Raw genomic sequence first — 25215 nt, 5'->3', positions numbered from 1 at the left:
CAAAAATGGTATTCAAACAAGTGTTACAGTTTCAGCTGGTGTTGATGATGATTCGTTCTACAGTATTAGTAATAGTGTAATTATTTGTATTTACCTGTACTATGCATTTTTGTGGAGCTCTGTCGAGATGAAATACTTCTTCAGGACTACCAGAGACTGCAATGATGTCAAGATCATTCCATTCTTCTTTCTCTGCCCTAATCTTGTTCTATTTTATAGAAATAAGAAAAAAGAAAGAGAATGTGACACGTGACAAATGTTGATGGAAAAATAGGACCTGCTGAAAAATATTTTTTTTAAATAAAGAGATATTACATTGAGATACACACTTTTGGCTTAATCCCATATTGCTGACATCAGACCTCTTTTCTATGTGCCGTGGCATTTAGACTACACGCAGTACCTGGAGCAGCGCCGCTTGTTGATGGGTGAGTTGTTGCAGCTCGTCCAGCGGCTGCAGGAGCAGTCTGGCTCTAGAGAAAACCAGCAGGCTCTCCTCTGCGCCCTGCGGGAGGTGAAGCTCTCCTTTGCATCGCTCAATCTCCTCCAACGTCCTCTGCATGGACTGCACATTGGCCACAATCACCTTCAAGTTGAAACAGAGCAAACTGTTAACAACATCATTTTTGCGAGATTCCCTCTCTCTAGTGTGATCCAATCATGAACAAATGTAACCAATCATTTTACACAGAAAACTATTTACTTGTAACATAACAACACTTGTAACAATAACGTATATATTGCTACTATATATTGATTTAACATGAATGCAACACATGTATATACTTGAACTTTTCACAGGATGATTAGAGATGACTAGGAATGTAAAATGCAAATGTAAAATCAGTAGTACCCCAGTGTCAATTACTGCTGTATTTCACTATACTACACTTTACTACACTACTATATTTTTTACTATATGCTTCCCTCCTCAATCAGGAGTCCTACATCTAGATTCATGAGACATCTCTTCCCAAAGTTAATCAACATCCTTCCATCCCTTTACATGAAGATCATTTTTTTTACCTTGTTTCCATGTTCCATGTGTGTGGTTTAAAATGTAGTTCGAAATAAGTAGTATTACAGGTATTATAAGAAGCACGCAACAAATCACCTGTCGGTTCTGAAGATGCTCCATCAGAGTTATGTGCGTGTCGTCCACGGAGGATAAAATCGCTCTGATCTTCGGGACATTCTGCTCCATGGTCTTCAGCTCTGCTTCTAATGTCTCCACTACCTGAAATAATCCAAACTGTTTCCACCTTTATGAAGCCATCTTCCTATCTCTATTCTTTCTAGTGCGGTTCGAAAGCGTGACCTATACACAGAGGCAGCCGGAGAGTAAGGAGAAAGGCTGGAGTGCAGCAAATAAGGGCAAGCTACAACATTTCTGCTCGCAAGCCTACAGTTTGAGCAAAAGCAAAGCAAATCCATCCGCAAATGGAACCTATTTAGAGTAAGTGCGAGGACAGGGTTTTGAGGTTACCCCAACAGCTGGAAGGATCTGCTCCAGCGGCTGTAGGATCTTGAGTTGCATTTTCTGGACTTGTTGGTCCTTCTGGTTCACCCTCTCCTCGTGGGTGCTGATGTCACACACAGCGGAGATCTCATCCAGGACCGGCCTGAAGGCCTGCAGCGTTTGTCTGATCCTCTCAGAGTCGTCCAGGACCAGCTGTGCCCCAGGATTCAGAATTCAATTCATCATTAAAAGGAAAAGTGTGAAAATGGAGACAAACATTACCAAACAGAACGGATTAGGAAAAGGTAAAGAAAAAAACGCTTTATTTCCCTTCAGTGACCTCTACATAATCAACCAGCACGTTTAGCGCGTCTGCCGCCTGCATTGGTTTCCCTCAATATTAAAAATATTTCTAAAATTGTTGTACGCATCATTCACATAGAAACAGACAAATGGAAAATAGGGGGCGGGTTCAAAAGTTGCCCTTTCAATACTTAAATCCATGAAGATCTATTTACTGTTAAAATGAATAACCAAAGCAAGAGGGCCCAATTAATGATGTTTCATTGGATAAAGACATTTTTGAGCTTGCAGAAAAAACCCATCACGGTTTCTTCCGTTATTTTGCTAGTCACTTTGTGTCACCGACCTGCAGGGAGTTTGCATGATTCTGGAGGCCTCTGGCTGTGGGGAAGGAGCACAGGGCACTGAGCCAGGACTGGGCCTCGTCTAACCAGCAGGCGGCGCCATGCATAATATCTTCAAACTCTTGAAGGCAGGCGGGGACCTGAAATAGAAAACATAAGGAAGCAGACTGTCGGTTTGATAAACAGATTTTTAAAAGCTGGGATGCAACGTATTTTCAAGATACAAGAGTCAACCAATGCTTCCTGTTCCGTCAACTCTCTGCATTTAATCCATTGCGAACAGAACATTCCTGACCTTGCTGAGAAAGGCGGTGCGTTGTTCGGTCATGTGCGCTGCGTTTTGATACAGCTGCAGCGGTCGGTTGAGTTGGTCCATCAGTAGGTGGGCTTGATCCGGATGCTCCTCCGCAAGATCCTGCACCTCGCTGTCCAGCAGCATCAGGCGGCTGTGCCATGCATCCAGCTCATCCCACACGAGCTGGAGGACCAAAAATGAGAAGCATGTCGGGGCAATGAAGCAACAATGTAATCCTGGATCGCAGACATGGTTAAGCTGTGTTAGACTTTCTACTGAAAAGTAATCTTTGTAAGTGCTCGATTATATTGCAAGCTTGCTGGACTTTACTTGTTACTTATAGCCTACATACATGCACATGTTAGCTGATGCAGTCAACTTAACAGATTTAAAATGTGAATAAAAGAGATGAGAAAAAACAAACAAAGAAGACTTTGAGAACTAATTTCAATTTACAACACCTGCAGATCAGCAGGTTTATGGATCATTCACAAACACACACATAGAAGCAAACAGGTCTCACTTTGATCGCATTTTGAGCTTCATTCACGGTTGGACTCCTTTGCTCCAGTAACACTTTTACTATCTCTAGGCCAGAACCCAACTGTGCCACTTGACTATCCAGCCTCCGAAGCAGGTAGCTTTTCTCCACAAGCTGTAGAACGACCACGCGCACATTAAGAAAGACATTGGAGGTTTTAATGGTTGATAGTTGGTGAGACGTTAAGGATGGATCCTCGTTGGCAGTTACCTTCTCCTCTTCTCTTTGTAAAGAACGCTGAGCTTCTTGTAACCATCTGCTGATACCAGCTGGTATCTCAGCGTACAGGCCCTGTACGCTGTCCATGATGCACTTTAGTTTGTCTTTCTGGGAGGACAAATCCTGTCTGAGCTCCTGTCAGTGTGGAAATATGGAAGATAGAGACTGCAAGCGTCAAATTGTTTAGCTCCAGATGAATTCTTTCCAAATAATAATAATAACTTATTCTCTCAGTAAAGACTGGATGTAAAGACTTGGTGACCATTGACCTGGCCGTCAATTGTAATTTGTCCCTCGCGTTTTCCGACGGCGGCTATAAAAGTCTCAGTAAAGACTGGATGCAAACTTTAGACGATTTAGGGTCTTTCGGCCAAATATTGAAGCTACACGTCGTCTGTAGCTACAACACCGTTGTTCTAAGCAGATCCTGACATTAAAAGAAGCTTATTATTATTGTTATTATTATACCTTAAGACGCTATCTGTTCTAGATGTCACGTTACCTGCCTTCTCACACATTTCCATGCTTGGGCTATTAGAATAAAAAAGGAACCTGACCTGTTGTTTGCACGGATTTGAACAGGCTTCCAGTGAGGGAAGAATGGTTAACATGTTTTGCTCCCACTCTGCGATCTCCACTTGGACTTGCTGCCTCTCCTTGTCCTCTGCCTGAGCTGCAGCTACCACCAGCAGATTCCTCTCCTTCAGGCTACGGAGAACAGCATCACCTCAGCATCTCTGACATTAGTAATCACTGTGCACCAGTTCACCAAACAAACCCCACCTCCTGACTTGATCTTGAAGCTTCACTAGTGTTTTGGCCACCGGTCCAGGGCTGGCGGGCTCCTGGGTACTAGACAAGCCCAGGGCACGCTCCAGTCGATGCTCGAGGGAGGATAAGGCCTGCTGCTCCTGCTCCAGCCAGGCCCTGTGCATCTCAGCCTGCTGCAGAAGCTCCAGCAGTTCCTCTTGACTGAAGCTCACAGCGGAGGAGTCGGGAACCTCGGATTGAAGACGGACCAAAGAGCTGCAACACTGCTCCATCTAAAAAGTATTGAATGTAGTTCTTAATGTAGCTATATATTACTTTTTAGTCTTTTATTGACTGTATATTATGTTACAATAAGTTTTGCCTCAGAAAGCAATAAAAGTCACTTAACAAAGTAAACCTTTGTAAACAGAAAGGCAGTAAAGTATCATTTTTGTACGCATGCACACATTTAGAAGCCAGACAAACAATATGCTGGAAAAAACATCCTATTGACTCTGCATATATTGTTGTATATATACTGTACTAGGTCATGCTAAAATGCAAAAGAATTTGTTTTTTGGTAAAACTCACACTGGTAGTGATGTCCTTCCATTCCTCCCCTCTCTGTTCTGTGTGTGCTATGACGATGCCGACACCACGGCGTAACGATACCCAGCGCCTCCAGAGAGCGCCGAGCTCGCCGTCCTTCCCAACTCCGCAACTCTGCGCTGGACATCCAGCTCGCAGTTCATCAAGTTGACCTGCGAGGCTGAGAAGACCTTCCAGCAGTAGCTTTAAGCAGTGACAAAATGAAGCACAAAATTAAAGTTTGAATCAGGCAGTATTCCCTTTACGTGAACCACGTGTTGGTTAACATCTCAAACGCACTCATGTGATGCAGTGGTGGAGTCTGTACTACAAAAAGGCAAAAGCAAAACTAAAAGTCCAGCAAATGGAACGTGAAGGAAGAAACAAACTTATCACAATCTATCTTGACATGATGATCAAATCCCAATTTAATCAATCCTATATTAACAGAGACGGTTCACTCAAAATCACAAATGTCACAATGGCACCAAAGTCTTCATCTTACTAAGCGACATCTGTATCAAATATCATGGTAATCAAACTCAAAGTTGCAGAGACATTTCACTCTCGCACAAAGGACAGTCCCTTGCCATTGGCAGGGCCACGTCGGTAGCATCACTCAGGCTGACGTTTGTAAATGATTATAATCTGTGTAATACAAGGTTCAACTATATCCAACATGTGTAGACTTTACATTTTGGAGCCGCGCGCTAATCCGTAGAGAAATACTGCTGCATCAAACCCACCGTAGCTCTCTTTTGCTGAGCAATAGACTGGTCAGACGACGTGACTTGCTCCGTCGCGCACTCTGAAAGTTTGATTTCAAACCCTGAAAGACGCTGACGTATGTCTTCGTGCCACTTCCTGTGGCTCTGTTGTCTTACTTCACACCTGGGAGAAACAAGTCTTGTTACGACACAGAGAAATGTCCACGACGAAAGGTATACAGAAGCACTTCAATGGGGTAGTGAGCAGTCAGTACCTCCTCAAGGACTCCATCCTGAGCTGGGCCTGGGCCTCCAATATGGCTCGACCCACCAACAGCTGACTGAGGATGCCAATGTGCAGCTGCTCAGTTTTCGGTCGGGACAGGCAGGTTTGACTGGGCACTAGATCCACAAGGTGGCAGATGTGAGCCTGAAATCCACCTTCAAGAGCTTCTAGAGCCTGCTGAGTCTGTGTTTGTTCCTCAGTGCAGTCCAAGAACCCTCCTGGAGCTGATAAGAAGGTGGCTTCGGCGTTATGGAGGAAGCACATTGCTCCCTGAGCAGCCCAGTGGTAATCTTTCAAGGATTCTCTCGCCTGGCATAAGCTTTCCTGTTGGATACATGTTGTATGATCACGCACAGTTTAGAGAAACAACACAGATTCATCCGAACGTTGAAGCTTACCATTCGTAAATGACAGTCACGCATGGTTGCATCCCTGAGCGAGTACAGTTCCTTGTAGTTCTTCAAGTCCACGTTTTCTTTCCTTCCCAGACCTTCTAACACCCGCATCCCAGACTCCATATGTCTGCAGATAATCAAGTTCCTTGTTAATGCAATATCTATGGCTTTTTCATCTGGAGTTACTGGTTCCAGTCCCTCCATTTCCACTCTTGTTCTTTGGAAGAGCTCTATCAAGGCACGGTGCTCTGAGAAAAAATGCAGGCCTAGTAGAAGCTTGGCTTCTAGGTTTTTGATATCATCTGTGACCGAATCCTCCCAGGAGACTAAAGCTTCCACTGTGCAGTGAATCCTCTCCTTCTCCAGGTGTAGATCAGATGGTTCCAACTCCTGAGCTATGGTCTCCAACTGGTCGGCCACTTCTTGACATTGTGTCTTTACCAAAGGAAGTTCAACCAAGAGTGATTGGCATAGCATGACCCTCTCGCCCACGCTGATGGTTTCGTCTTTGGCGCGTTGGATTTGCTCTTCAACGATGTCCCTAGATTCCACCATCTGTCTTCTCAGGTGCAGATATTTGTCCTGCTCAACGGCATTAATACTAAGTGCTTTGCACTGGTCTTGCAGTTCACCAATGGTGCAAAGCACGGAGCTTCGCCTTGCCTCCTGGAATTGCTTAAGGCCTCGTACTTGACACTGATGTTCCATTAACGTGTGCTTCAAATGTGCAATTGCCGATAGGGTTTCCTGTGTTAAAGGGAACCGTTGCTGCACCAAATCAGTGGAAATCTGCTTCAAGCTAGCCTGGATGGCCGATAACTCCTCACCGGAAGTGGTTAGCTCATGAATCAGCTCCTCCAATTCCCAGCTGAGCGCTTTCTCGTGAGCTAGCAGCCCATGTAGCTCCGTCCAAAGGCCCGACAGTCTGTTGACAAGGTAGCGGCTCTCTCCCGGACTCGAGCACACGGCTATTTCCCTGCAAGCGTCAGCCATTGCATCCACCCGATTTAGTTGAGCCTCAATCTCGACCGCGGCGAGCTGGTGACTTTTTAGCTCGCTCTCCAGCTCTCCGATGTCAGCTTTTGAAACGTTGTCAACAAGAGCACATGGGTCTCTCTGAGCACGCATTTCCGCCAGCCATTCGTCAATGCTGGCAAACTGGCATAACAGTGTCTCCCTCTCCTGCAGGTTGTCCTTCATGGTGTCAAGAACCTGATTCAAGCGGTCAGGGAAGGCTTCATAAAGGTCTTCTATTGTCTTCAATACTTTGTCACTTTGCTCATTTTCCATATCGGAGACTGTCGCAGCTTTCATATTCTCAACTTCTGTTTGCATCTTGGAACTTCGAAACCAAATATCTGTCTGAAACTTCTTCATCTGAACAATCTGAACACGAGCCTCCTCCGGGAAAAGAGCTGACTTATTGCTAACAGAGATGTGGTTCTCTGCTTGCTTGGCCCATATGATCAAGTCTTGTAATTGCTTGTTGATCTTAGTTGAAGAAATGCCGCCACAGATGTAATTTGAAGTGTCCAGCTGGCTCTTGGTGACATGAAGCAGGGACCTAAGGTCCTTAAGACTACCACTGAGCTCATCCTTTTCTTTCTGACCCAGAGGGAAATGGATGAGAGCATCTGTCTGGGACTGTAAGTGCATATAGAGCTGGTTGTACAGTTGTACGTCTGTGCTCAGGCAAACAAGTTCTAAAGCACTTTTGCTGTCACGGCTTTTAAAACTGGATGGCCGAAGAGCGTCCAGCTTGGCTTTTAGCTGTTCGGCCTCTCGTATTAACAGAGAGTACTGAGAAGTGGAGCTCGAGGCGTGTTGCAGAGCTCTTTTGATGCTTCCTTCCAAAAGCCTCCATTCCTCCTGGACATCTCCGAGCTGGGCGAGAAGAGCCCCTGAACTCTCAGCGTCGCTCAAGTGGACGGAGAATCGCCTGCTCAACTGGAGGAGCTCTTCCATCGTGTCTTTTTTCTGCACCATGGCTTGAAGCAGGGCCTGGAGTTTGTCAGCTTGGAGAGCGCTGCTTCTCAAAGTACTTCTGAAGAAAGAAGATTTAGAGTATGAGTTCATCAGCTACACAGTCATTGGATTGATGTAAACGAAGACTACCAACCTCACTTATAAGTGAAGGTGTTACTCACAAGCTCATCTTGTCCTTCTCCGCCGCCACAACCTCGAGGAAAGCTCTGGTGATCTTCATCCGTTTGTGGTACTCTTTGACCTGATCCAGCTGTGCTGCTTTGACCTGCACCGTGGCGGAGGCTTCCAGCAGTGCAGCACTCCACTGTCCTTCAGCTCTTTTCAAACCATCTGGATCACAAATCCTAGCACCACTCATGCTTTTCATAGTGGCCACTTGCTCCTGCACACAGCGCCTGCAGTCCTAAGCAGACAGAATGGACGGCAGGTAAAAGGATTTACGGTTTTTGTACTTCTACTTCGTTCAAAAAAAAAAGTCAGTGACATGAATTTTAAGTTTTTAGCTGATTACATTTTCATATCGAAAGAAAAGAAAAGTAATAGGAAGTGTTTACCTTTGCCTCCTGCAGTTGTTTGGCCATTGCGGAGACATCGAGTTGAGCTGGTTGATAACGACATGCAAGAACATTTTGGACAGCTCGTACCAATCGAACCTGTGATTCTCCAGGAAAGTACTTCAGGTGCCAATTAAAATCAATCTGTGGAGTCCGCTATGAAAATAAACACAACCAAGAAAGAAAATTAGCTTAAAACCTTTATACCGATATATGAGAAATATCATAAAAACTAAGTAAAGATGCCGGTTTCAATTTACTACATCACCTTTACCAAAGTTGCGTCAACGTTTTTTTACTCTTTTATTTCAAAATCTTCTTGTTTCCTTTTTCTTTGACTTATAAATCCATCTATCCATCTGCCAACCGCTTATCCTGCACACAGGGTCGCGGGGGTCTGGACTCTATCCCAGCCAACTTTGGGCGATATGACTTATAAATGTCTACATGAAATGATAGAATATCCAACTTGTCACAATAAGTTGACTGAATGTCTGTCAGTGGAAGTCACTGAGAGGGGTGCGCCCCACTAATGAATCTGCAGGAAATCATTACATCTCAAGGGTCCATCTTGTGTAACTTCCTGTCCGCAGCATCAAGGGAACACACACAAACATCAATCACAATGCTGCTGCTCCTATCTGCTCACTGCCAAAAGTAAGTAGAATTGACTTCCTCGCCCTTTTTGGACGATTGACGCTATGGAGTTATGTTTGAAATCATGAAGTACATAAAATACTTAAATGAGGATATTCATGCATTTATCCTTTAAACATACTTTAACAGGGAATTAAAAGAACCAGCGCCAGGAACAGTAAATATCATCATTAAATAACATATTAATCAAAAACAGCTTGCTTGTTATTTAAAGAATACTGCTGCGTGAGCCGCAGGGAGCCGCCCCCTTAACTCCCACATACAAGTTCCCACTTTTATAAATCAGTTTCTAAACCCACAGGAACAAAGCAAGCCGACAGTCAATCCAACAGAGATCCACCCAAACAAAAAAAGTTGATACTCACGTTTATTATCTTACTGCTTTCCACCAAGCTCTGGATCGCAGGCAGAACGCTGTGCATGGTGGAGCGGCGTTCGTGATACTCCGGGGATCCACCTGTCGCCTCCCCAGCGGGCGGATCGGGCGCCGTCCTCTCGGGCTCCATGCTGTCACGGGTCTGACGCTGTGCACACAGGAGACATGGGGTGGTGTCACAGTCATCCCGCATACTGATTATGACACATCTTTTCCTGCTGCACGGCGGTAAAGATCAGCGTGCGAGTCCATGCAGTTAAGGCAGGAATGTGCCTGGGTGAGGAGCAGTCTGCCCTGAGGGAGAATAGACTATTCATTTCTAAAGAGCTTCCTGCCTCGCTTCTCTAAAAAAAAAAAAGTGATCTGTTATAACCTGGTAGACAAGGCAAACACAAAAAACACAACGTTAACTCCTTGGTTACTCCCAACAGGGGAGTTGCCTCGTTGTGAAATATTTCGGCCATGATCAAGGTGTGTCTGCGAGCAGAGCGCAGCTGGAGCGGTAAGAGGGTTTGAACAACAAAAAAAGTGGATTAAACATCTCAATTCAGTTCATAACCACATCACAAAAATCTGTAATTCTGTGTTTTTTGCATTTTCAACTTTTTGTACTTCAATCTCTTACACACGTTTTGACTTGCAGCAGACCCGTAATGAATTTAGTCAGCGGTCGAAGTAGGGCCAGGACATTTACAATATCCAAACATCTTGGTGCATTTTAGGACACTGCTGTTTACAGTGAGACGGGAGTGCTGTAATTACTCACAAAAATGACAAGTTGTTTTAGTGAGGAATTCCTAAATTCCTTTGAGCACTGTGGCTTGTACTCAAACACACTTAATGACAGACTACAAGCAGAGAAATATACTGTGTTACAAGCATCCGAAGCATTTAGTGGTCCCTCTGATGAAAGAAGGCCAATGATAACCAGATTACAAATGAGGCTTTTCCTTCCCTTTCTCAGACAACTATCTTGCACTGCTTTTATTTTGTTACACATATTTTTGCCGCATCATTGTTTTTCTTACATACTATTTCTTATCTTTCATAAGAGCTCCTGCAGACTGTGCAGGTGGAGTCTTTCTGAATTGTAGTAATTAACCGTTTTTGGTAGACAGTATATTTGTATAGTTTCTGTTTTCACTTTATATATGCAGTTATTTATTGCATATTGTGTTGCACCATTTGGTTTTGCAATTTGCAATGCATTCTTTTGAATGAACAAGTCAATATGCAGACTTAATTTATCTGTTCCAAGAAAGATGTTTCTTTCCAGTGGGTGAATGACGGGAAAAGGATGATTGGCAGAACTGTATGAAGTACCACATTCAAATGGAATAAATAAGAATAAAAGCTACGTTTTAGATGCATTTAGGACTGAATTTAGAATACTATTAAACACTTAAAAGACAACAATAAACTTCAACTGAACCGCCCCTTTTCTGACATGAAGGGAAGACGAGGAAAGAAAAGTGTTTTGTAAATGTCACAGAAGACCATATTTGCTATGTGAAATTTTGGAGCAAACACATTGGATTTATCATCGGGGCCTTCTGCCAACCGGGCTGACAAACATGGAGAGCAGCCACCAATTACAGTAGATCAAGCTCGATAATGCTCATCTTTCAATGAATTAAAATGTAATCCTAGCTACATTTTTTATTGAATGTGTTTTTTGTGATCTGCTGCACAATATGACGTCTTCTGGGCCTTAAACATAAGTGGGTAAAAAACAGTGGAGGAAAAAATAAGCTCTATATAGAAAAGATTTGTAGAGTCTGGTGTTTTTAAATTTGACATCCACCCTCATCTTATTCACCTGTCTGTCCTCCAGCGATGTAGACATCTCCCTCTCACTTCCTCCAAGTGGCAGCGTGGCTTTGACTCTTTTTGGCCCTTTGGAAAGTTGGGACTGCAGGCTTTCAGGTGAACCTCCCTCTGCCCTCACCAGCTGTCCTGTACTTGCAGCGAGCTGTTTATTGTCACCAGCGGGTCTCTGCGTTGCGTTCCAAGCGTCTGCCTCCCCGGTGCACGACACGAAGCTCATCGTTTGCTCTTCAGCGTGACAGAAATGTGTCGTCTCCTCCCGCCGGACATCCAGAGACGTCGTTTCAGCTGCATGCGCACAAGTGAGCTGACATTTAGCATCAGTGCCAAAGGAGTTAGAGGAATTGAAAACCTCGCTGTGCATTAATGCTTGGCTTTCGGACGTTGCTCGGCACAACAATGTGGCATTTGTAGGATTTATATCCTCAAACTCTGAAGCTGCAAGTGCCAAAGGGTTTCTTGGCAGTGAGTTGGCCACTGGAGACTCATTTAATGCAGCGTTCGTTGTGTAATGGATCACCAAGTCTGTTTCATCTGATTCAGGACCCGGTAATGTTGTAAAGCCTTCAGATTTCTTCTCAGGAACACTGGACGATTTTGTGAGCTGTGCATCACAAACCTTGGCCCTCTGTGAAGATGTAAGTACACCTGGACTGCAGGCTCCAACAATGTCCTGAAGCTGCAACTGAGGCCTCTCTAAGTATAAGACTATTGTCAACACTTTATGTGGCGTCACACAGGCGTCCTCGCAGTGCTTGTCCTGTTCTTGAGCATCAGTAACTGTTTCAAATGTCTCTTGTTGGGCCGATAGACGTTGAGACGCGATTTCAGTTGTGGTCTCTTGCAGAGCTACTGAACCCGTTTTGAGAGTAGGAAGCGAGTCTGACATTAAAGTGTTATGTCCAGGAAGTTCCCTAAGCCCTCTGCGTAAAGGGTTGCCATCAGTATCCATGGTGCGAGTATCATCATTAGGCACAAAAAAGTTCTTCACGTTTATTTTTGGCAGAGCAGTTGTTAACTTTTGTTCTTTGGTTGTTTCCATAGTTTCGTTGGTTGTATATTTGTTGTCCTTCTGATCCCTTTCAGAGGAGCGAGAGGACACAAGGGCCGTGGTTGTCTCCGATATCTCTGTTAATTTTTCGGTGAGAATTTCACAAAGACCTTGTTGAAGACATAACCCCTCATCAAGTGATGCCTGTGAGAGCACAGACACATAAATATTACCTACCAGAAAAATAGCCTTTGACAGATAATCTATATTTCCGACAATGACATTATTTGTCCTTTAGGAGACGGACAAGCGCTGTTTTGTGGGGTTGAACGTCTCGTGGGGCTTTTATCGTCCAGTAAAGGTTCGGAATAAGCAAGATTTGATCTTATTGACATGTACTTCTTTGTGTTGTTTAAGTTCATTGCAAATAACATAAGTGAGGATTAATGAGAAAGGCAAAGAGGAACGGGAATGCTCATGTTTCTTTTGATAAATAGATCGAGCGATTGGTGTGTGTTACCTGGCTGGGGGACGATAGGTCAGCTTGTACCGTTTGTCTCCAAGGCTGCCGCTGGTTGATGTCCTCACTCCCTACGTCTGCTTTGTGTTCTGCACACGCCTGCTTCTTTTTTGGATGTATGGACGAGAGTCTACAGAGAGAACATGAGACAGAGAGAGAGAAAAATAAAAAGAGAGCATCACACTTTTCTAAATAACTACAAGGAACATCAACTTCTAACTAATTAATCCCAGAGCAGAGGACTCCCTTCTTATTGAGGCATAACATTAATTGATTTTGAAATGAGGAATGACGTTAGATACCTGTCAAGGTCTTCAGCAACTGCGGAAACAGTTAAAGTGACGTCCGCAGGTGGAATCTCACGTGCGCTGCCGGACTCTCCGGCCTGCTGCAGGTCGCAAACTCTCGCACCCAACTCTGTCCGCCTGGTATCACAGTCCTAAAAGACAGAAATGGTTTTGTGACGCCAAGTTATCCCTCAATGAACAACATCTCATAGGATCTTTTAACAAACCTGTAATGAATCCCACTGCTGTTGGAGCTGTGTGAGATCAGGAGACACAGAGTTCCCACACGGATTCTCAGACATTTCTTTCAGATCTGTCTGCAGACAGGTGACCTCTCCCTCCTCTCGTTGAACTCTCTGCTTGTTCTTGTCTGTGAGCGGTGAGCGACCTCCTCTGATGCTGCTGTCTAGTGCCCTCTTGTGGTTTTGGGGGGAGCCGACTGGCTCGGAGAGGCTGTCCTGGTCCTTGGCTGAGGAAATGTTCTTGAGTGTTATAATTTGTAAAAGCTCTTTTTCTATGCCGGTAACTTCCCGTAGCAAAGCCTGGAAAGTGTTGAGAGGGGCCGATGAAAATTAATAGTATGTTGGGAACATCTCTGTCCTCAGACATTTGAATGCAGAACAAATGCGACATTTATTTTTCATTCATTGGGTCAGGACCATACCTGCAGAGCTGGTGCATCTGTGATGGGCTTAGCTGAGCTTTCTTTCTGGGATCGACAGGCTGACATCTTTTCCTGCAGGGATGTCAATTTGTGGCGGCAGGCCTGCAGTGACTTGCCAAAATGTTCCTCATTACAAACACCTTGCTGCAGGCTGGAACACACACCCTGTGGACCAAGCCACAGTCAGAGGGCTCATATTATTTCACAGATTTGATGTGATAATATGAATCCGACGGTTCTGTCATCCTATTCAACTTTAAATGTGATTTGTTGATTTGTTCATGTGTTTAAACTCAAGTGTGTATTGGTTGAACTCTTTATAAATTCATTTTAGCATATTATTTGACCAGTTTGATCTTAACTTGAAAACTTTCTAAATTGATTTCCAAATGACTCGTCTGACTAAATGCAAGTACTATGCACCGTACCAGTCGACCAACTATTGAAGATAGAAGGTTTACGAGTATAACTGGACATATTAGAGTTCTATAGCTAATCCTCGACTAGTTGTTTCAGTCATGGTGCACTTTTTCTGGCTACTTTGAGGTCTGGGCTTTAACTGAGTTAGCCGGGGAATTTTCACGATGAGATGACGTAGATCAGACTTTTTGGTTCCCCGAAGCAGGTTTGTTGAAATCACTATAGCAACACATTGAAAAACTTGAACCTGCTCCGGCACAGGTTCATATGAGCCGCTGGATTAGTTACTACTCGCCCAGAAAAAAAGGGCAGCTCACTTCCTCATTGATGAAGGAGCACTATCAGTTAGATTAACGTTTTATAGGGAGAGACTTCTCCGAGATCACAAAGACCTGTTTAGCCGCAATGACGGCCTGTACGAGCGCTACAGATGCTGAGGACAAGGAATGATTTATTTCTAAGATTTCCCCGAGCCGAAATGTCACGTGATGAACACCACACGCTGCAGCCGAGCTGACTTACTGTACGTGAACATGAATAGTTTTACCTTCAGCTCATCCATCAGTGACGAACAGCGGGTCTCCAGCTCAGCCATGAACGGATCTTTATCGCTGGTTTGTTCAGCCGGGCGGGTAAATGTTAACTGCAAGGATTCAGCCTCATCCTGCCCGTGACTGCCTAGACAGCAGACTTGTTTGCGCTCCGACAAGCCGGACCCGGGGAATAAAGTAGGGAGCTGAGCAGTTCTGGTGAGGTCTGGATCAACTTGTAGAACGCTGAAGAAAAAAACGAAAGGGTATAACTGACAATACCAAAAACAGCATCATGTACCAAAGGCTGAAAACCCAAAAGGGCGATGGATAATAAATAGATTTGTGGCAACCTGCGTCAACAGGTCAGGTGGCGAAAGTAATTAGTCATACAGTATGTGATAAGACCTGTGCATAACTCTGCCCTGTATGGAAAAGGTATCTCGGAGTTCAGCCAATCAACACTTGGAGAGAGTTTAAATGTGCAACGGCAAGAGACTGAAAGTGTCTAGGTAGAAGCACCATTCTCAGCACGGAAGAAGTGGAACCCAGGGGAGGCAATTTTACAGGCTCAAACAGCACTTAGACATAGGGGTTTTTGTAAGGCAGCTACAGCATGGGTGTCAGGAGTTTGGATTAATTTAAGTTACAATACCACCGCCTATGTATTTGGAACAAAGCATCGGCGTCTGACAGGAGGAAACTGGTAGAAGAAGAATTTCAGAGGCAAGAAGAGGCTGTTAGATGAGCAGAAACTGTCTCTCAGGCAAAGCAGAACTAATGGATGAGTTGGGAAAGTGTAGAAAAGAACAAACTCAGCTGAAGGGATGTGTGCAATATGTGTTTTCATTTCCCTCAAAAATACAAGAAGATGGATGGGCGAGGACTCAACAAAGTCAACTCCAGCACAATGTGTCAGGGAGAACAAGCCTCAAAAGGGTTTGTCTGGCTCCACTCACTTGTGACAAGACTGGCCCGGCTGGAGAAAGTCCGTCCGCGGCGCCTCGCTCTTCTGCATGCTTCCCTGAAGGCTTCCTTGAAAGTCCTGTTTCAGGCCAGTTCCATCACTCAGAGGATTTCCAGGAACTCCGAGGTCTTCGAGGTGAGACTTCCCCTCTGCCATCTCAATAACCGCAGCCTGAAACAGTTTCTTTATTTTATTAGATTGATTAGGTACTTAATACTTAACCGGTGCAATCGCACCGGTCGCTGCAGGGACTGAAGACCATTTCGTTGTAGGAGTTTCATCTGTGCTTACAAATATGCCGGTCCCAAAGGTATTTCTGCAACAATGGACACGCCCTCATTATACAAGAAGAAGCAGATGTATATGTGAAAGAAATAAGAGATCACAGTGGCCGCACCCTTGTATGACATAACAAAAACTACTGTAAAGTTTGTCCCTTTCAAACTATACAAAAAAACCTGTTTTGTTTTAAATACACACACAAGGGTTTTTGGTTGAGAAACTGAGCAGCTGAGTCAGGGTGATGTTTTCTTACTTGAGCGGAGCGAACAAGGTTTTCCCCGAGAGGAGAGTCAGAAGTTTGTCTGTGATGTCCAACCGGGGATTGAGTGGACTTTGAAAGGGTTTGACACGCCTCGACGTCCCGGCTCACGGAGCTCTGCTTCTCCGCGCTCAGCACTCTGGTTTTAAAGTTGTGGTGTTGTTTCAACAGCTCGCTGCTCTCCTCCAGCAGAGCGGACTGCCTGCATGTGCTGCTCTGTAAGGTGAGCTGATCCAGGGCTGCTGTTCTCACACTGCAGAGAGAAAACATCGATGCCCGCTTGTATTAGTTGATAGGAAAAAAGTTTGTATTACAACAGCGTTCTAAGGATGAGGGAGTCTGCAACCGCACACTACGAGTAAACACTTACAGGAACTTCAAAAACGTTTCAAATTACTGGATCCTCCCGCATTAAGGGAATAAAAGGTGGGATAGACTATATGTTGCGTCAATAATTACACATGTGTACTACGGACGAACAGGCTTCACAACATTGAACTACTGCAGACTGGTTAAGTGTGTTAAATGACGTTATAGTTCCACAACCTTCAAGACCGTTGCATCTAAATCCCGTCCTTTTCATATTTGATCTTTGAAAGATGATACTATTACAATATCAACTGAAGTAAAATACAAACTGAATATATTCAGGTTTATATCTGAATTCCTAAAACAGGCTACCTTTGTTTGAGTGGCTCCTCTTGCAGGAGACCTGCAAGATCCTCGTCTTTCGCAGCTTTTCCCTCAACACTTTGCAACCATTGTTCCAAGTGCTCACCTTCGCTTTGGAGCCTAAAGAACACACACAGTATAAATGCATGATGCATGACACAGACTCATATGTACAACGTGCACATTGCAGGGCAACAGAAAGTGACATGGTGAAAAAACGACTACAGACGCAGAGTAAAAGTACAATACGATTCATCCTGCAAACTTCAGTTACACTACCGTCCTCAGGCGGAATCTATACGATGACACTTTAAATAGAGAGGGAATCCACAACTTTCAGGGAGGTTCTTAGAGAACAACCTACTGCTCATTGACTATAAAACCAAAGAGCTCATTGTGGATTTTAGAAAAAAAAAACACAGATCAACGTATAGTTTTGTTTTTCTGCGTGGACCTGTTGCACGACTATTAGCAAAAAAAAAGAGGAAGCATCTAAAGAAGCTTACTCTTATTGTGCAGTCCAAAATGTTTGTATGCATGCTACATGGTCTAAGAAGGGACATTCACTAACATTACTGCACACATCACTGCTGAATTGACACTTGTCACCTGTCGAGAGCCCGGATGTTCCTCTCAGTCTGTTCTTCCACCTCAGAGAACAGCTGGTGGGTGTTTCTGACTTCATCCTGCAGCCGAGTCCCATCCACAGATGAACTGTGTAGGCTGCCTGGACCGGCTGTAGAGGCCATTACACGCAGATCCTGCAGCAGACTCTCTGCCTGCTCGTCCCGTGTCTGGAGCTCAAAAAGCAGACCCTTTAGAAAAACATAAGTGACATTTAAGGGTTAAGCATTCAAAAGCTTCAGCAGTCAAGTTCTCCTCAAACGGTGTTTGGAATTTTAAAATCATATCAGTTATGGCTTCTATTGGATTATTTTGATAGTGCAGCAAAGTGTTTAGTACATGTCTGCATACAAAACACATTAAATAGATTTTACCTTAAGTTTTGCCAGAACTGTTGGAACATCTGAAGCACTGAGAGTGAGAAGGGAGTCCTGAATCTTCTGGAGGGAGTTGAAGCATTCAGCCATCCGGGCAGTAATTTGTTCTTCAGCAGCCTCCTTCTGCCTGTAAACATCCTCAGCTTCAGAAACGAGCTCCTTCAGCTGCTTCATCTTCTTCCTTATCTGGGTCTCCACAACCTAGACAAAAGAAAAGCAATCAATCATGAGAACCCTCAGATCCACTGGATCCGTCAGCCTGAAAACTTGTATCCTAAACTGGAAAGCTTCACGTTGTACCTGCAGCTCCAGAGGGGGCTCTCTGCTTTGAAGCAGGGCCTGAATCTCAGCGACTCTTCGGTGGAAACGCTCCATGTTCTCTTCCCGGGTTACAATCTCACTCTGGAGGCACGTGGAGGAAGATGATTATGGCGGATGATCTTTGTCGAAAGCCACTTCAGACGGAGCAGACGGATCCAAACCTGTGTGTCATTACGGAATGAAAGAGGAAGGTAGTTTTACCTGCAAGGCTCTGATGTCTTCCTCCGTCTGGAAGGACGGACACTGAGCAACTACTAGTTTGTTGGAGGTCCAGCTCTGTACAGCAGCTCCCAGCTGGATGACGCCATCCCACAGAGTCAGGCCACGGTGTAGGTTTTCTAGATAGGAATCTGTTTTTTCTGATACCTGCAAGAATTAGAGTTGCAATGAATGCTGCCACTCACCTGAGCACATACAACTAAACTCAAAATAGAAACTATAAAAATAGGAATTTTTAATGACAATAATTTTCTACAGAATTATTCAGTTTAAATATGTAAGCAGCTGCACAAGAAACAAAAGGGTAAATACTGTCAAAACACACTCTTTAATAGGAGTATGTAGTACCCGGCATAAACTGCAAGAAAAGCAGGAAGCTCTTTTGAAACTGAATTACAATGAGAGGTTTGACAAAAATATTTTTTCCCCAATAGATATTTTTTGTTTCATACACAACAGCAAAGTGCATTTTAACTTACCTCACATAGTTACTGAGAAAATAATTCACATTCACAAAAAGGCCCAAATACATCTGATACTAAAAGAAAAAATGGAAATCTTGTATTGTCTGATTGTAAAAGCACTGACATAGGAACCAATAGTAGTAAGTAGTAAACACTAACAAAAAGTTTTGTGAAAAACGAAAGTTTTTTGAAAGTTTAAAGTGACTCACGTCCAGCCAGCGGTCCATCACAGCCTCCGTTTCGTCCTCAAATGGGATGCTGAGGCATCCTGGAAGCTGACGCAGATGAGTATGAAGCTGCCTGCAGACACTGCGGACCTCCTCTATGCCGTCAGCGAGACCACTCAGCTCTGATTTTGTTTCCTGGACCTGTGAAACCACACACACACGCGCGCGCAAATGATTTAATCCACATTGACTGGCCTTCATTGGTCAGTTTAATAACACAATCTCTTTCTTAATCACCTGATTAAACAGTGTTGAAGCCTGTACCTTGGTGTGCAATCTCTGCAGGTTGTCTTTCCCCATGTAGGAGGCTTGTTCACGGACGGTACTTTCTGCCCTCTGCAGTGTCCCACTCAGCTCCCCGCGGATGCTTTGAAACCTCTTCAGCAGCTCTGTTAGTGCGTCACACTGCTCCAGCCTGCAAGTGATCCACGCACGCACATGCACCAAACTCAATAAAACACTCAAATCGTAGTAAATCATGAAGGTTCTCAAACTGCTCTCTTTACCGATCAGTTACAGCTTTTGTGGCCTCCTCCCAGGCATCTTCCAGCTCCCTGGGTGGACTCACATTCTGGTTTTCTGATTGTGAGGCTGTGTCTTGTGCGTGCTGCAGCTCAGTGAGTCGACTGTGTAGCTCTGCCAATGCACGTGTCCTGCAGGAGAGAAAAACAATCATTGATATATTTGTGTTTTAGTTTAGATTGTGATTGCTTTTGCATACCAGCGGGTATGATCACGGGTTGATGCGGTGAACTGAAGTTTGTTGAAAACACATATTTTGGGTGTAGGTAAGTGTTGTACCTGTGCTGCAGAGCCGGCAGGGTGGGCTCCTGCAACCTCAGCTGCTCGGCTGCTTCTCTTATCGCCTTCAGAGTGCCGGACAAGGCGACTCTCCTCTGGACAGAACTCTCTGTCTCTTCTCCCTCTTTCTTAACTTGGATGCTTCTTCCTCTACGTTCCTCGCCTGTTAAATCATTCTCGTCCAGCTTCCGTGTTTGAGCTTCGTGCTCTGCGTGCCTTTGTGAAATTCTATCATCATCTCTTTCAGGTTTACTCCTTTTGGCCACCAACCCTCCCTCCTCTTCCATGGGATTGAATGCCTGTATTTTCTCCCTGCCCGCAGTGTAGAAGTCATCTTTTCTCTCCCTCTTGTTGCCTCTCCCCACTTCTTCCTCCACGTCATCCCCGCTGCCTTTAAAGAGCTGTCCACACTATCTACGGTCAGCAGCTTCCGCTGCATTGTTGCCTGCCACGAGTCTGTCTCTTGCTCCCACTCGGCCTCGAGGGGCTGTCTGCCGGGGGGCTGGTTTGCCACCAGGGTTGGGATCTCAGCCTTCACTTCCCTCACTGTGGCCATGAAGTGATCAAGAGCCTGGGCAGCTGTTAGAACTTCCTCCAAACGCTGTATGAGCAGCTGAAGATGATGGACTCTGGCTTTGTGGAGAGCCTGGCAGCGGGATGGGGGGGACTGCATTCCCTCTTCAGAGGCACGTTCGGATAACCTTCTCATTTCAGACCGCAGTGCGTCGTTCATCTCCTGAGTAATTCAAGAGGGATTGAGTTGATTTTTTAATATTCCGCGCGCTAAATTCAAGTGAACATTATTTTGATAAACACATAGATGCACCTTTAAATCAGATACCAATCTGGGATCTGCCAGGGTGAAGGAGGAGACGTCCACAGACTCTCTGATAAGCCGGTCCAGTCTTTCTGTGACTAGTGCCATCAGGTCAGCAGTGATCTCCAGGGATGTCACTCTGACACAAATAAATGTTAGAAAAAGACAAGTGGTTAATGAATACGTCAGGTCCTCTATTCTCTATTCCACCTGTTGAATGTCCTCAAGACAACACAAACTTAAGAACTGAGAAATGAACTCACACCTTCTCAGTACATCCTGTCCGGAGGTTTGCTCTTCCTGTGCGAGGGCGGCTGACCCTGGAAGGACGGTCCATTCTGCCTCCTGCTTGGTCTCCACAGCGTTACCCCTGACGACCACCTGGGAGATGGCCGAGTTGCATACAAACAGTCCAGTGAAGGCAGGAGGAGGAGACGGAACAGCGAGCAAAGCTATCCCATTACTGAGGATTAGTGGCCTGCAGTGCGTCGCACAGATCAGCCACAGCCAATGATACGGGGAGACTTAAGGAAATGCAGCTTCAAATTCAACGGACAGAGTAAATGCAATTCATTTATGGTAATTAACGTCCAGTTAAATCTTCCAGGTACTATTAACTTTTAGAGTTCAGCAAAACCTCCTAACAAATTCAAATAAATTTCTTTTAAAGTTCTGGTATTCTAGATATGAACCAAAGCAAAAGATGAAAAGTAGAAAAGTAATACTCATTCATTTGACATAAGACATAATGATCCCTTCCAATTATCACTTTTGTGGTGGTCAGGCTACAAATCATAAGTGCGCTTCCACAAGGGACACAATAAAAATGGTGCACCAAGCACGTTAAACACCTTTGATGTCATTGAACGAGGAGGCACCAAGTTTGAATGAAGGATTTGCAAACTGCAACCAGCAAATCCTACTCTGCCTGTATCTCTTCTATAATTATTTTACATTCTTCAGCCTCAGCATCCCGAACAAGTCTGTAGAAACATAGAGGTCTAAGACTGCATCGAAGTTATAACTGTGACTGATTCCTATCATATAAAGCCATGAAATGCATCTGAGAGCATTGATAAACTGGTCGCAACGATAAAACAGACACAACAAAGAAGTTATTTATGTTACTGTTACTTCCTTTTGCGCCATGTGCGGGCTTTAAAAAATAATTACAAATTGCAAAAATGCAAATAGTTGATTGTGGGAGTTCACAGAGCGTAGTAAATATAAAGTAAAACGCTGGTGACATCACATGTAACCCCCCCCTCAAACCTGTATGTGAGCTTGGTTTTGCCACAGACAGGCTTCCTGGGGGAAGCTGTTGCTCTGCTGTGTGTCGGCCGACTCGCCAGTCGCTCTCAGCGGGGGGGGTCCCTGTATCTGCCATCCCCTGCTGAGTACAAAAAAAAAAAAAAAAAGGTTTAGCGGGGGGAGGTCGGGACGAGTTAGAAACAATCAGTCCTCCAGGAATCCCAGATTAACGAGGGATTACAGAGTTACCATTGTTAATACATAAAATGACTGTGTCAATTGAACAATGCAGTTCAATTAAATTCACAATGTATAAACTGAATGTTCATTTAAGTGTACCTGTTAAAGCATTCAAAGTCTTTTCAGCTTAGCCAAATAAAATAAAAGTTTCTTAAACTAAAGCCTGATTTACTTCCAAATGTTCTATGTGCTTCCTACTAATTAGAGGCTTTCCCAAAGTTTTAAGATCTTTTTCTGGCAAAATTAGCTTACATTTGAAAATATGGACATGTATGTATAAATGTACAAAATACCTACAGCATTAGGGATGAGAGCAAATTCAAAGACGTCTTAATGATTATAAGGCCTTCTCTGGTGAGAATTAAGCAGTTAAACTTGCCACGTGCGATCAGTCAGTATGATCTTCTAAAGAGTAAAAAGAGTAAAAAGGTTTGTATAACGTTAAAACCACTATGCCTCATACATTCCACGTGCTACACGTCTCCTTAGCATTGTCTTACCGGTCCGATGGGAGCTCTGTGTCATTGGGATGTGTCTCCTGATCTTCATCTGACTCCTTCAGTTGATCTGTTGCTAGGCAGGAGGATTCCCGTGATGTTAAAGTTGCACAAAGCTCTTCTAGTGATTCAACCTCCACAGATGCAGCTCCCTCCGTGACGGCCTGGAAGGACGGATGTGAACTTTTAAGAAACTAAAATCATGTAGATCGAGCTTTCTAATATTTTCTCTATAATCGATTCAGGTCGGCATCGGGAGGCCAAGCGGATGTTACTGCCATGTTACAGGGTCGTGACAAATACCTGTTGCTGGGGCAAAGAGTCATGGTCAGTCTGCTCATGGGCTTCATGCAGAGCGTTAGTTTGGGTTTCACGCTTCACAACAGAGGATGACTGCTTCCCCTCTCTGATCTTACACCACAAGATAGGAACGAAAGCAGCCATCTCTCTGCCTACTTCCTGAATGCACAAACAAGGCGTGGTTACAATGGTGTGTGTTGTCAACGTCAGTAAACATACACAAACAGTAAACACAAGCGAAAACATTGATCATTTCCATTTAGTTATTCTTCGTTATCCGTCGGATTCCCTGTGAAATCCCGAGAGACTGATAAAATCAGCAGAAACGTAAAAGTTCCTTGTAGCTTAAACCCAACTGGATATTTTAAAGAAATTGTTTTATGAAAACACAGTAATGCTCTTTGAGTCTGATGAGAGGATCAATGCCACTCTCACTTCTAGTGGGTGTATGGTGGACAGTCTACTATGTGCAAAACCCCTTCATACCTCCCACAGTCTTCGGACAGAGTCAGAGAGGAGCATCAAGTCCTGGAGCTGGGGCCCAGTACAAAAGGCGCCCAAACCCTCTACGGCACCAAGGAACTCATCCATGAAAACAGGCTGCAGAATCTTTAAAGCTCTCTGCACAGAAAGACATAAAGACCACAAGCTGTGCACAGCGGAAAAACACAAACCTTTGAAGATTTCCAAAGTAAAAGACTTTGAAGTAGCAATGGGTTATTAAATCAAAGTAAATCACTAATTGAATAAATTAATTCAGAGCTAACACTTCTTTCAAAATGTAGGAATAGTGATGTCCATATCCTCCATCATTTACCTGTTTCCTCTTGACCTGTGACTCTGAAACCTCTTTTCCACCGAATAACTTGATGGCTTTCTGGATGCGTCCTTGCAGACGGAATCTGGCCTTCTCCAGTCTGCTCCTCGCCATCGACTGGGCTTTTGAATGAACCTCACCGCGGACCACAACCGGCGGCTTTGGAGATGTTTTAACACTCTGTACACTGTGCAGCTGCCGGATCATTCTTGATTCTGATGTACAAGTTTGTGAGGGAGGGGACCTCTTTTCCTCCTCTGGGACTGGACTTGTCACATGTTTCGACAGAACTGGAGTATTTTGACACTTTAGCCCAAAAGGAGTTTGGATTAAAGCAGGTAGAACTAGATTATGACTCCAACTTGATGCTTGAGTGCGACGTTTGGAAAGTGTCCGAGGCTGGATCACATGCTCAGGTTCAGCTTCTTGTATAGATCGAGTGAGGGGAGAGTGAATATGAAGTATTGGTTCCCTCAATGGACCGGGCAGCATTTGGGTTTCAACACATGGATTCACAGTGGTTGATTCATGCTGGTTTGTAGCCCAACCGTGAAGAGCTATTTGTCTGAGAGTCTGCGATGAAAGCTCAGGTGAAACCAGACTTGGATCCTGGGTGAGCAGAACGTTCCCAATCTGCTCCACCTGTTTGGTTTTGGCCACAACAAAGAGCCCTGCCTCTGGCTGTCTCCGTGTCTGATGGGCTGATTTGACATGTCGCAGAAATCCGAGAGAACCAAACATTTCAAGAATCTCCTAAAAATAAAACGCATACAAAAACATGAGAATAGGAGTAAGTGTTGGAGAACTGGAAAGCTCTCAAACAATGATTTATCTCACCTGGCAGTGGGAGACGGCCTCTGAGATCCGGTCCTGCATGCCACAGGTACTGAGGTGCACCAGCGGAGAGGTTTTCTGCACTCGGGCCACGAGGTCCTGCAGATCCTGTCCCTCGGTTATAACCTGCTTCTCCAGCTGCACACCTCGACAGATCAGCACCTAGAGAAGATTATATGGCCAATATTGCGTTATCCGGAGTGAACCGAACATGTAGGACACATGTCTGCTTTGTATTTGTCCCGGAATCACACCAACGGCACGCTCGAGGGGCCCAATGGCCTCAGCCCAAGTCACTCTTGGTTCCATTTCAGGGTCAGATGTTATGAACTGTGGTGTTGCCCTTTATATATGTTCCCCTGCCCCATGCAGGGACTTACACAAGTTTACGTGCATATCTAGCAACATAGTTAACTGAAATTCCGTGGCAAAATGTGTCAAGCTATTACATTAACATCCATTGACAAGAAATTAGTGGGAAACATGTAAAAGCTGAACAACATCGAACCCACGAGATGATGATGATGATCAAAAAAGACAGATAATT

At 44.5% G+C, this 25215-nt stretch overlaps 1 protein-coding gene across 1 annotated transcript in view; it reads right to left on the bottom strand.

Annotated features, from left to right (window-relative positions):
* The window catches only part of syne2a (spectrin repeat containing, nuclear envelope 2a), a 69498-nt gene that overhangs the window by 34842 nt on the left and 9441 nt on the right, over positions 1–25215 (bottom strand). Inside the window, 43 exon segments of the mRNA XM_078093046.1 lie at positions 95–208; positions 404–586; positions 1115–1237; positions 1487–1672; positions 2109–2246; positions 2402–2584; positions 2925–3056; positions 3153–3296; positions 3719–3869; positions 3945–4204; positions 4503–4703; positions 5246–5390; positions 5482–5816; positions 5891–7931; positions 8035–8276; positions 8428–8583; positions 9450–9608; positions 11280–12482; positions 12799–12928; positions 13101–13237; positions 13313–13627; positions 13750–13914; positions 14717–14945; positions 15659–15837; positions 16202–16460; positions 16889–16999; positions 17489–17694; positions 17878–18081; positions 18181–18282; positions 18403–18567; positions 19094–19252; positions 19376–19526; positions 19618–19764; positions 19913–20288; positions 20291–20648; positions 20739–20868; positions 20995–21110; positions 22002–22122; positions 22721–22881; positions 23021–23176; positions 23504–23638; positions 23835–24587; positions 24672–24830. Of these exon segments, the coding sequence (XP_077949172.1) occupies positions 95–208; positions 404–586; positions 1115–1237; positions 1487–1672; positions 2109–2246; positions 2402–2584; positions 2925–3056; positions 3153–3296; positions 3719–3869; positions 3945–4204; positions 4503–4703; positions 5246–5390; positions 5482–5816; positions 5891–7931; positions 8035–8276; positions 8428–8583; positions 9450–9608; positions 11280–12482; positions 12799–12928; positions 13101–13237; positions 13313–13627; positions 13750–13914; positions 14717–14945; positions 15659–15837; positions 16202–16460; positions 16889–16999; positions 17489–17694; positions 17878–18081; positions 18181–18282; positions 18403–18567; positions 19094–19252; positions 19376–19526; positions 19618–19764; positions 19913–20288; positions 20291–20648; positions 20739–20868; positions 20995–21110; positions 22002–22122; positions 22721–22881; positions 23021–23176; positions 23504–23638; positions 23835–24587; positions 24672–24830 (11220 nt within the window).

This window comes from Gasterosteus aculeatus, chromosome 18 (assembly GCF_964276395.1).
Source record: "Gasterosteus aculeatus chromosome 18, fGasAcu3.hap1.1, whole genome shotgun sequence".
In the NCBI taxonomy this organism is placed as follows: Eukaryota; Metazoa; Chordata; class Actinopteri; order Perciformes; family Gasterosteidae; genus Gasterosteus; species Gasterosteus aculeatus.
This window is presented reverse-complemented; position numbering and strand designations above follow the sequence as displayed.